The sequence below is a fragment of the Nerophis lumbriciformis genome, linkage group LG33 (assembly GCF_033978685.3).
Source record: "Nerophis lumbriciformis linkage group LG33, RoL_Nlum_v2.1, whole genome shotgun sequence".
NCBI lineage: Eukaryota > Metazoa > Chordata > Actinopteri > Syngnathiformes > Syngnathidae > Nerophis > Nerophis lumbriciformis.
Window position 1 is genome coordinate 22,674,337 of NC_084580.2, and position 12,840 is coordinate 22,687,176.

The 12,840-nt window shown below is 38.6% G+C and overlaps 1 protein-coding gene across 1 annotated transcript; it reads left to right on the forward strand.

The window, feature by feature from the left end:
• The first annotated feature begins 40 nt into the window (after positions 1-40).
• On the forward strand, positions 41-12,292 carry LOC133575592 (uncharacterized). Its single transcript, XM_072912130.1, has 3 exons — positions 41-744; positions 4,152-4,357; positions 9,653-12,292. Exons 1-3 carry the CDS (start codon positions 621-623, stop codon positions 11,591-11,593), a joined length of 2,271 nt encoding a protein of 756 aa, XP_072768231.1. The 5' UTR covers positions 41-620; the 3' UTR covers positions 11,594-12,292.
• Positions 12,293-12,840: the final 548 nt, after the last annotated feature.

The following is a 12,840-nucleotide window of genomic DNA, read 5'->3' on the forward strand; positions in this document are numbered from 1 at the left end:
AAAATACAATAAAAAGCTTAGTCCCTCACCTATTTCTTTCTCCAGGGAAAGTTTCTGCTGCGACCACAACGAGCGGTCCTAGTGCCTCCATGTACCCTAACCGCCATTAAACAAAAATAAAGAAGAAGGACGAAGCCAACTTGGAAGTGGTCCATTGAAAGGTTGATAGCGCGACTGTAGAATGTAGTATGGACCATAGGACAGGACGAAGACCTCCTGTACTGTAGAATGTAGTATGGACCATAGGACAGGACGTTAAGAAGCTGTGGAGGCCTAAGATGCTCTACTAGTCTGCTGGAAATCCAAAGAAGACGAAGGAGTCAAAAGCAAAATGGCGTTTGACAGAGAAGGCCTAAACGTGGCCACTGGCCATTATTGTTTCTCTATTTGTATTTAGTGCATACATGTACGCATATATGTCGTGTAGTAGATGAAACATTGTTAGTCATTGTTTGTATCCGGATACATTAGTCTGAGCGCACTTTATCAAGTCTTGTGCTAGTTAGCTTAGCTTGCTAGTTAGCGTAGCTTGTTAGCTGCTAACAAAGAGACGCGGACGTTATCAACACATCGCTAAGTAGAGATCAAATGTGAGTGTAAAGTGTTGTGATTGTGGGAAAATGTGCGAAAGAACGATAGCAAAGTATGAGGAGGAACTTTGTCCAACAAAAGAGGAGAAGGAGCGACAACATCAACTACTGGACGCTGTTTTCAAGAAGCATCAAGTTGTGTTACACAGAACAGGTTTGTTGACTTCTTACTCTCACATCTTTACTAACTTTATATTTCATTAGTAACACTTTTCTTCAATAGGAAGATGCTTTGTCTTGTGGGGATGATGCAATGCTTTCATTTAGATTCTTCATGAAAACGAGACAGTTTGAGGTTGATGTTCCTCTCAGTTTGTAACAATGTGTGATTGATCGATTGAAGGAGTTATGAGAAGTTTGCATAGGAAAGGGTACACTTTCATCACGGTACACATTCACTGCTACAAGAAAGCCTGACATGGTTTCACTTGAAATATATATTTTAACTCACACAGAACACAGTACTATGTAGAAAGTAGCATCTAAAGTACAAAAATACTGCTAGAAAATACAATTTAAAAAAAAAAAAAGCTTTTTCTATTCCCAGTTACAACCTGTAGTGTATTTTCAAAGCGGCTTTGAAGGAAGTAAGGGATTTCCACTCCTTTATGGTCATTGATAGGGAGTTCCACATGTTGGTGGTATGGGCGAGGGCGGACCTACGTCACTTCCGCCCTCCAATCCCCTAGCAACGCGGTCGCCATATTGAATTCGTTGAAAACAAACCAGCTCACAGCGAACACAGCATTGACAGAAAAGGCATTTAACGAGGTTTCACGGCATTTTAAACTGTTCTAAATGGCGTATGATTATGTAAATAGTCTTTCCAGTGAGGCTAGGTTAAGATACGAGTTAAAATGTTCTGTAGTTGGATTAAACGACTGCCCTTACCGCCTTCCAGCAGATGTGTGGACTGATAATCCTACACAATGGCCGGACATGGAATTTGGAAATCTTTATGTCTACCTCACAAGCGCACCAGGTCGGTTGTTAGCTTTGGTTGTTATATAACGAATAAATCACATAAAAATGGTTAAATCACCCAAGGTATGTTGATAAATGATAATAAGGATGACACGATGGCTACCAGTATCTGTATATTTATTATATCTGTAGAGAGCTCATTCAAATTCAGTTCAGTATTATGATTTATTATTTGCTGAATTACTGGAAATAGCCTTTATACCGTATGTTATTGTTGTGCAACAACAACAACTTCAGCTGTCGAACGTTATTCAGTAAACATTCAACGGGTTCAACATTAGCATGGACCAAGTTGTGGTTAAGAAAGTGGATTTTTGTTCCTTATATTTACCAGAAACGAAGTGATCTGAACACACGACCCGGGATTTTGGGGGACTCCAGTGAGAACCGTCCTCGTTTTCCCGGTGTAAAGCTGCGAGCCATTTGTCTCGTCTCTGTGGGCTTTTAGCACGCTTTGGCAGAACAAAATACGACCTTTGTTTTCCCTGTTTCCAGTTGTGGTTTGCACAACCAAAAACAACACAGTTTTTTGGCATTTTGGAGGCAGAATGACGGGTTTAATCAGCGCAGGTCGACAGGTTAAAGAGTAATGGCGACGGTTTGTTTTCAACGCCAGTCAGGTTGCTATGGCTCGAAGAACCCGTATGTAGCTCAGTTGCCCGGATGTCGGCCCTGCCCCATAGCAGGCAAACAAAACATTTTTTTGGAGTGAAATCTGGGTTGAATGATATTTGTACAACTACCTCTGGTGTTATAATGGTGAATATATTTTACATTTTGGAAGTATCTAGTCAGCTTCATGGGTATTTTAGTGGGTTGGTGTATGGTATCAGATTGATACCCAAATTTGTGGAATCATCCAATAATGTAAAGTATCAAACAACAGAAGAATCAGTGATTATTACATTTTAACAGAAGTGTAGACAGAAAATGTTAAATGAGAAAATAAGCAGATATTAACAGTAAATGAACAAGTAGATTAATAATCAATTTTCTACCACTTGTCCTTAATAGTTTTGACAAAATAATAGAATATAAATGACACAATATGTTACTGCATTTGTCAACAGACTAAATTAGGAGCTTTTGTTTGTGTACTTACTACTAAAAAACAAGTTGTCTAGTATGTTCACTATTTTATTTAAGGACAAACTTGCAATAAGAAACATATGTTTAATGTACCCTAAGATTTTTTGTTAAAATAAAGCTAATAATGCCCTTTTTTTGTGGTAACGAAAAGTATCGAAATACATTTTGGTACCAAAATATTGGTATCGGGACAACACTAGTAAGAACAGAATTTGTCGGTTGATTCTTTGACTATCTTAATAGTCATTTTTTCCACTGGAGAGATTAGTCTCTACGATGCAGCCAAGATAGGTAATCTCATTTTTGTTTTTTATAATATTGTCACCCACTTTGACTGTGAAGTTATCTACTTTTCTGAGGTTAGGAATTGACCCAAAAACCTGCGTACTTGCAAGTACCAGCGTGAGTCTTAATTTGCCAGTTTGTCATTGAACGCCTTGCTAGTCTAGGTTTTAAGGATTGTAGCTTTGCTTGTTTTGTGGCCGTCAGCATTGGTTCTATGTTTTTTATGGGTACAGAAAATCATGGAATGATCACTTAAGCCGCATACAGTAGTTCCACTTGTGGTGATCTTAGACTGGTCAGAAGTAACAACGAGGTCTATGAAGGTTTAAAAGGACTCACTCACCCTGGTAGTTTGCTTAATGAGCTAAGTGAGGCAATGTTGGTGGCACAGCTTAGTGAAGGTTTTAAAAATAGATGCATCCTTTCAGGACATATCTGTGTTCCAGTCCCCAAGAAGGTGTAAACCTGTATCAACATGTTTACAAAAAACTCACACACTCACCAAATCCATTTTTATACCGTAATCAAATCTAATTACAGTTATAATTTCACTTCCTGATTCTGACTTACATGCAACAATAAGCGAAAGTAAATATTTATTTTCAATAACCAAAGTAGTCAGCACTTGATTTATTAAAAGAACATGAAGGTGACTGACTTTCCTTCAGCCTGTCGTAGATGGTCTCCAATTCCTAAAGAGGAATTGTTGATGGAGATACTCCATAAAACACCACATAGTAAAACATGTTTTTGTTGAAAGTTCCTTTTGGCCCAGCCAACAAAATGACCAACAAAAAAGTATTCTGCATGATAACAAAAACCTACCATGAATGTTTTTTTAAGTGATTTTAGAATTAGATTTTTTTTATTTCCATGATATTGAAGTCATGGTAATGACAATGTCAATATTTACACACTTTACATCAGTGAAGTTTAGAATGCCTCATTTAATGCTGCCTCGTACTTATAAAAACTTTTCAAATTGCCCCCCATCAAATTTCCAAGTCTGTTTTTGTACTCACTGTACCACTTTTGAATTAATGTTAGGAAAAAAGGAGGTATTTCCCGTGTTTTTATTGGTTGTTTTGCTACACACTTTTAACACAACACACAAAAGAACACAAATAATGTCATTGTGTTAACAGTGTCAGTCCAAAAATATTTCTATTCTCTCTTAATCTTATTTACTTATTTACCCAACAGACATCCAGCAGGCCCCCCACATTAAAGAGGAAGATCCGCAGCCCCCCCACATTAAAGAGGAAGAGGAGGAAGTGTGGATCACTCAGGAGGGAGAGTGTCTTCTAGGGCAGGAGGAGGATGATCTCAGCAAGTTTCCACTGACTGTTGTCTCTGTGAAGACTGAAGAGCATGAAGACAAAGCACCTGAGTCCTCACAGCTTCATCACAGTCCAAGTAAGCACATATCATTTTATTCTCAGGGCATTCAATCCATCACAACTGGACTGTTCACTTTGTCTTAGAAGACGTTTGTCCTCTCATCCAAGTAGGCTTCATCACTTCATGCTCATAGACTTAAAGTCTTAAATCTAATCATTTGAATTTAGAGGGGAACTGCACTTTTTTGGGTTATTTTTCTATTGTTCACAATCATTATAAAAGACATGACGATGGATATATATATATTTTTAAATCACATTCTAACTCATAAATATAAATAAAAGTCCACTTACATTGGAGCCAATGGGAGGTCCTCTATAACCATCCAAAAAGTGCCAACAATATTCCATTTGCATTTTGTGGCTTGAATAGCAACCAAGTATTAGTGATATTGTTATTATAAGATCTAACGCAGACAATCTATTTATAGCTTGTGTGCCTATGTTGACATCGCAAGTCCAACTCCTTCCTTGCTTCAGTGCTGCTGAAAGATTATTCCAGATCATGAATCGTGCCTCTCACCTGGATAGTAGAAGGAGCAGCATCTCCTCATCCGTAGCTCACTAGTGCAACAACAACGCCCGAAATGTGTCTCGTGAAAACCGTCCGACCGGAACTCACATAACTAAAGTCCCGTGGGTGAATAATGTAAACTCACTAAACCGGTATGTTTTAGCGCTTTCATGGCGAGTTTACTGACAGATATAAGTAAGAACTTTCCACTACTTTATATTAGAAATGGCAACAGTGGAGGATGAATGTCCCATAACTAGGACATGCACACATTTTCAGAGCTTATACAGATCTCAAATACAGATCAGCAGGTACCAGAAGGTAAGAAAAGTTGGTTTTGCATTATATTGTGAAACAAAACACCAGATAATATGTCTGCTAATGGGTGCCATTTTGCGGTCCTTGTACACACATCATAGTAATACTTGTATCTCTGACTACGGTAGCTGTAATGGGCCGACAATCCATCAAGCGATGCGGCTTCAAAGTTGTACTAAAACATTTTGACAGATTTTTGAGCGCCCTGTGTAATATTCTTTATTTTCAATGGAACATATAACGTTTTGGTTTTGTTTACTGGCGTCATATTGCAGTCTACATGTATCTTTTATGTGTGACTACCATAAGAAAAACCTTTCTCAACCAGCTGTTGCAAGGAATTTAGGGATTTCACCATCTACGGTCCGTATTATCATCAAAGGGTTCAGAGAATCTGTAGAAATCACTGCACGTAAGCAGCTAAGCCCGTGACCGTCGATCCCTCAGGCTGTACTGCATCAACAAGCGACATCAGTGTGTAAAGGATATCACCACATGGGCTCAGGAACACTTCAGAAACCCACTGTCAGTAACTACAGTTGGTCACTACATCTGTAAGTGCAACTTAAAACTCTCCTATACAAGGCGAAAGACGTTTATCAACAACACCCAGAAACGCAGTCGGCTTCGCTAGGCCTGAGCTCATCTAAGATGGACTGATACAAAGTGGAAAAGTGTTCTGTGGTCTGACGAGTCCATATTTCAAATCGTTTTTAGAAACTGTGGAGGTCGTGTCCTCCGGACCAAAGAGGAAAAGAACCATCCGGATTGTTTTAGGCGCAAAGTTGAAAAGCCAGCATGTGTGATGGTATGGGGGTGTATTAGTGCCCAAGACATAGGTAACTTGCACATCTGTGAAGGCACCATTAATGCTGAAAGGTACATACAGGTTTTGGAGCAACATATGTTACCATCCAAGCAACGTTACCATGGACGCCCCTGCTTATTTCAGCAAGACAATGCCAAGCCACATGTTATATCAACGTGGCTTCATAGTAAAAGAGTGCTGGTACTAGACTGGCCTGCCTGTAGTCCAGACCTGTCTCCCATTGAAAAAGTGTGGCGCATTATGAAGTCTAAAATAGCACAACGGAGACCCCCGGACTGTTGAACAACTTAAGCTGTACATCAAGCAAGAATGGGAAAGAATTCCACCTGAGAAGCTTAAAAAAATGTGTCTCCTCAGTTCCCAAACGTTTACTGAGTGTTGTTAAAAGGAAAGGCCATGTAACACAGTGGTGAACATGCCCTTTCCCAACTACTTTGGCACGTGTTGCAGCCATGAAATTCTAAGTTAATTATTATTTGCAAAAAAAGATAAAGTTTATGAGTTTGAACATCAAATATCTTGTCTTTGTAGTGCATTCAATTGAATATGGGTTGAAAATGATTTGCAAATCATTGTATTCCGGTTATATTTACATCCAACACAATTTCCCAACTCATATGGAAACGGGGTTTGTATATAATTGGTGCAAAGGTTTAACACGTGTACAAGGATATTTCACATGCCTTTACTGTGTATATAATTTAATTGTGTTTATGTTGTGTATAAATGTGTATTTATAATATGTTGTACAAAGGACATTTCATAATTTTCGGAAGTTCATCTTGTACTTGACATTGTTTACAGGGTTAGGCGCAATAAGTGTTCAACGTCAGCCTAAACCCTTTCGGTCTGCAACATTTTCATTTTCATTTTCGATCTATGAATGTGCAACTGTTTGTTTGTTTTGTTGACCATTGACCGAAGAAGAAGAATAAACTAAACTACTTGCTATTCTCCTCCACCCGTTTTCCTATGTTGGTGACACTCGCTTTAAAGGGGAACATTATCACCAGACCTATGTAAGCGTCAATATATACCTTGATGTTGCAGAAAAAAGATCATATATTTTTTTAATCGATTTCCGAACTCTAAGTGGGTGAATTTTGGCGAATTAAACGCCTTTCTATTATTCGCTCTCGGAGCGATGACATCACAACGTGACGTCACATCGGGAAGCAATCCGCCATTTTCTCAAACACATTACAAACACCGAATCAAATCAGCTCTGTTATTTTCCGTTTTTTCGACTGTTTTCCGTACCTTGGAGACATCATGCCTCGTCGGTGTGTTGTCGGAGGGTGTAACAACACGAACAGGGACGGATTCAAGTTGCACCAGTGGCCCAAAGATGCGAAAGTGGCAAGAAATTGGACAAAATTTGTTCAAAATACAAGGCTGTGGGGAAAGCCGACAAAAATGGTCAGTCGTTTGTTCCGCACACTTTACCGACGAAAGCTATGCTACGACAGAGATGGCAAGAATGTGTGGATATCCTGCGACACTCAAAGCAGATGCATTTCCAACGATAAAGTCAAAGAAATCTGCCGCCAGACCCCCATTGAATCTGCCGGAGTGTGTGAGCAATTCAGGGACAAAGGACCTCGGTAGCACGGCAAGCAATGGTGGCAGTTTGTTCCCGCAGATGAGCGAGCTAAACCCCCTGGATGTCTTGGCTCACACCGTCCCTTGTGCCACCGAAGATGATCAAGAGAAGAATATCGACCCTAGCTTCCCTGGCCTGCTGACATCAACTCCAAAACTGGACAGATCAGCTTTCAGGAAAAGAGAGCGGATGAGGGTATGTCTACAGAATATATTAATTGATGAAAATTGGGCTGTCTGCACTCTCAAAGTGCATGTTGTTGCCAAATGTATTTCATATGCTGTAAACCTAGTTCATAGTTGTTAGTTTCCTTTAATGCCAAACAAACACATACCAATCGTTGGTTAGAAGGCGATCGCCGAATTCGTCCTCGCTTTCTCCCGTGTCGCTGGCTGTCGTGTCGTTTTCGTCGGTTTCGCTTGCATACGGTTCAAACCGATATGGCTCAATAGCTTCAGTTTCTTCTTCAATTTCGTTTTCGCTACCTGCCTCCACACTACAACCATCCGTTTCAATACATGCGTAATCTGTTGAATCGCTTAAGCCGCTGAAATCCGAGTCTGAATCCGAGCTAATGTCGCTATAGCTTGCTGTTCTTTCCGCCATGTTTGTTTGTGTTGGCTTCACTATGTGACGTCACAGGAAAATGGACGGGTGTATATAACGATGGTTAAAATCAGGCACTTTGAAGCTTTTTTTAGGGATATTGCGTGATGGGTAAAATTTAGAAAAATAAAATAAGCCACTGGGAACTGATTTTTAATGGTTTTAACCCTTCTGAAATTGGGAACAAAAGAGTTAAAAGTTAGGCCACATGCTGACATATGCTCAACTCATCATGCTTAATTTATTACAGCATTTGGGAAGCCTGTAGATGATTTTTATTATGTAAATGTTATATTTTTATCAACATGTGATAGCAGGGACCCTGCCATTCAAAACTAGGCTGCTACATTACTAATGATTAATGTAACTATAGCTGAAAAAATAGTACAATAGCAATAGGAGAGACTATTCATCCCTGAACACCACTGATTGGCTGTTACATGCGCTCTGAATACGCATTGCTGATTGGCTGTTACCGTCTAACCAATCAGATGGTTGTGTGGGTGGGACAATGCTGGGTGTTGCAGAGGCGTACTGACAAAGGCAGAGGCAATACGAAGCGTAGCAGCCTGTTAAGACTTTAGTTTAGCATCAAATGATAATATAAATACATTTAATAAAGTTAAATACAAATAAGGCAACAAGAGAAGTATCCTACACTTCTCTTTTGTAAAGTAAATCTGAACAGCCGAGTGGGGCATCTACATCAACTATATGATTTGCCTGAGAAGCTGGACAGGACCAAAAAAAAAAATACAAAAACTTTTTTTTTTTTTTTTTTTTAAGACATTAGTTTAGGTGGTGGCTCTTTGTTGTTTAGGCGGCCGCATTAACAACAAAGCGCTGCGGGAAACCCTTTATGACTTGAAAACAAAAAACGTAACGAGTCTGTCGCCGTGGCGCCGCCGTTCCACATCCAGTGGAAATCCCCAGTTACACTTACAAACGTTGCTTGGCGAGATAAACGAAGAAACCATACTTCGGGTTCAAGGCACAAAGCAAAAGGAAATACACTTTCAACCCACAGCACTCGCAGTGAGAGAACTCGACCACAAGATGGCGCCATAACAGAGACAACAATACAGAATACAGATTTACACTGTAAACAACCTAATCTTTTCTCCAAGTTTATACATTAGTAACTTATTAAAATCACAGGGGGCTCTGGAGCCTATCCCAGCTGCACTCAAGTGGAAGGGAATGTATGGCAATATAGATTTTAGGCCATATTGCCCACTCGTAGAAAGTGGTCTTTTCCTGTGAATAATGTTGTAAAGAGCAGTGTGTTTGTTTTCAGGCCAATTCATATAATAACTTGATATTTTAAGTACATGTAAACTCGTGTGACTGAGCAAATCTGGACATTTCTCAAGCATGTTTGTCATTTTGTGTCCTGCAGACGTCTGTGAAGAACAACTTCTGCCTGAAAAACAGGGGTGTAGCTTCAGGATGTTGAAGGAGGATCCATCAAAGAGGAAGACCAGGCGCCACAGACCCTCTGGTGTCTCCTTTTCCTCTTTGAAACAGACCCTTCCCTGTAAAAAGGAAGAGGAAGACTCACTGACGCCCCAAATTAAAGAGGAAGAGGAGGAACACAGTCAGCCTAAATGGTTGGAGGAGTTCCCAGTGACTGGTGTCCCTGTGAAGAGTGAAGATGATGAGGTCAAAGGTGAAAGTGAGGAGAAGAGCAGCAGCTCAACACAACACATGACAACAGAAGCTGATGGAGACCACTGTGGAGGATCACAAGCAGACAAGCTCTTAGCTCCACTATCAGATAGTGAGGACACAACGTCACACTCTCCTGACACTGATGATGAAGACTCTAAAGATGATAAGACAAACACTCACTTCAAATGTTCTCACTGTGACAAAACCTTTAAATACCATTGTCATCTGAAAAGACACATGAGTACACACACTGGAGAAAAACCTTTTACCTGTTCAATCTGTAGTAAAGGTTTTGTAGAAGGTCGGAATTTGAAAGTACACATGAGAATACATACTGGTGAAAAACCTTTTATCTGTTCAATCTGTGGTAAAGGTTTCATACAAAGTCACAAATTGAAAGTACACATGAGAATACACACTGGTGAAAAACCTTTTTCTTGTTCAATCTGTGGTAAAGGTTTTGTAGAAAAGTCTGGTTTGAAAATACACAGAACAACACACACAGGAGAAAAATCATTTATTTGTTCAATCTGTAGTAAAGGTTTTGTTCTAAGAAACTATTTGAAAGTGCACATGAGAACACACACTGGTGAAAAACCGTTTTCCTGTTCAATCTGTGGTAAAGGTTTTGTAGAAAGTTGCAAATTGAAAGTGCACATGAGAACACACACTGGTGAAAAACCTTTTATCTGTTCAATCTGCAGTAAAGGTTTTGTAGAAAGTTGCAAATTGAAAGTACACATGAGAACACACACTGGTGAAAAAACTTGTATCTGTTCAATTTGCAGTAAAGGATTTGTAGAAAGTTGCAAATTGAAAGTGCACATGACAACACACACTGGTGAAAAACCTTTTTCTTGTTCAATCTGTGGTAAAGGTTTTGTTCTAAGTACATATTTGAAAGTGCACATGAGAACACACACGGGTGAAAAACCTTTTATCTGTTCAATCTGTGGTAAAGGTTTCGTACAAAGTCACAATTTGAAAGTACACATGAGAATACACACTGGTGAAAAACCTTTTTCCTGTTCAATCTGTGGTAAAGGTTTTGCGCAAAGGTCTGGTTTGAAAATACATAGAACAACACACACAGGAGAAAAATCATTTATTTGTTCAATCTGTAGTAAAGGTTTTGTTTTAAGTAACTATTTGAAAGTGCACATGAGAACACACACTGGTGAAAAACCTTTTTCCTGTTCAATCTGTGGTAAAGGTTTTGTAGAAAGTTGCAAATTGAAAGTACACATGAGAACACACACTGGTGAAAAACCTTTTATCTGTTCAATCTGCAGTAAAGGTTTTGTAGAAAGTTGCAAATTGAAAGTACACATGAGAACACACACTGGTGAAAAAACGTTTATCTGTTCAATCTGCAGTAAAATATTTGTAGAAAGTTGCAAATTGAAAGTACACATGAGAACACACACTGGTGAAAAACATTTTATCTGTTCAATCTGCAGTAAAGGTTTTGTAGAAAGTTGGAAATTGAAAGTACACTTGAGAACACACACTGGTGAAAAACCTTTTTCTTGTTTAATCTGTGGTAAAGGTTTTGTTCTAAGTAAATATTTGAAAGTGCACATGAGAAGACACACTGGTGAAAAACCTTTCTCCTGTTCAATCTGCAGTAAAGGGTTTGTAGAATGTTGCAAATTGAAAGTACACATGAGAACACACACTGGTAAAACACCTTTCACATGTTAAATCTGCAACAGAAGCTTTTGTGTCCGATCAAACTTTTTAGCACACATGAGAACACACCCAGGAGAGAAAGTGTTGAGTTGCAGTGTGTGTGGTGAAAGATTCTCTAATAAGTACCAGTGTAAGAAACACAAGTGTGCTGGTGAGAACAGCAGTAGCAAATGAAACTGCAGGATTTGAAATAAACTATCAAGACTTTAATTTTGACTTTCTAACAACATCAGCACATATAACATGTGTAACATTGTTGTTTGTGTAACAATCGTGTTAATATGCTTCTACATTTATAGATTAGATATTTTATATTAGTGCTTTTTTCAGTCAAGTACATGCATTAATATGCAACATTGTGTACTTTTATTAAACATTGAACAGAACAATTTGACTGAAAAGGTGAGAGTAAACACTACAAGACATTTTACATACAATAAACATTGTATGTAAATATATTCATAATACAATTTTAGACTTATTCACAATAGTGTTTTCTATAGGTGTTTGAGATATTGAAGTATTACATATTATTTCTAATTGTTAATGATCCCATAGATTAGCACCTTTATATGATATACATATGTACTGGTTCACATCTGAAACATTTTCTTGACCACTTCAGGAAGAATATTATTATTTACTTTATACATCATTTGAACAGTTGTCTTTTATACAATTTTAAAATGTGTAACTTTATGAATCATTTGTTGGGTCTCTATAATCCATTTTATTAATGATCTTTTTTACTCTCTTGTAATATGATGATTGTGTTGTGATTGTGTTATATGTATGTACGGTACTCAGAGCTTTATGCAATAAAAAAATGTGAGAGAAAACGGCTGAATTGTTTTACAAACATACATTTGCGGATTATAAAAAAAAAAATCTCCATGGCCTCAATAAATAAACAGGAAGTCCTACAGAGTACTTTGGACTGCATGGTATGCTTTGATACACAATCCACAAAATTATTTATATAGCGGTATAGCTCGGTTGGTAGAGCGGCCGTGCCAGCAACTTGAGGGTTGCAGGTTCGATCCCCGCATCCGCCATCATAGTTACTGCCGTTGTGTCCTTGGGCAAGACACTTTACCCACCTGCTCCCAGTGCCACCCACACTGGTTTAAATGTAACTTAGATATTGGGTTTCACTATGTAAAGCGCTTTGAGTCACTAGAGAAAAGCGCTATATAAATATAATTCAATTCAATTCTAGTCTTTAATCGTTTGTTCTTCTCTTGAACTATGCAACTAGA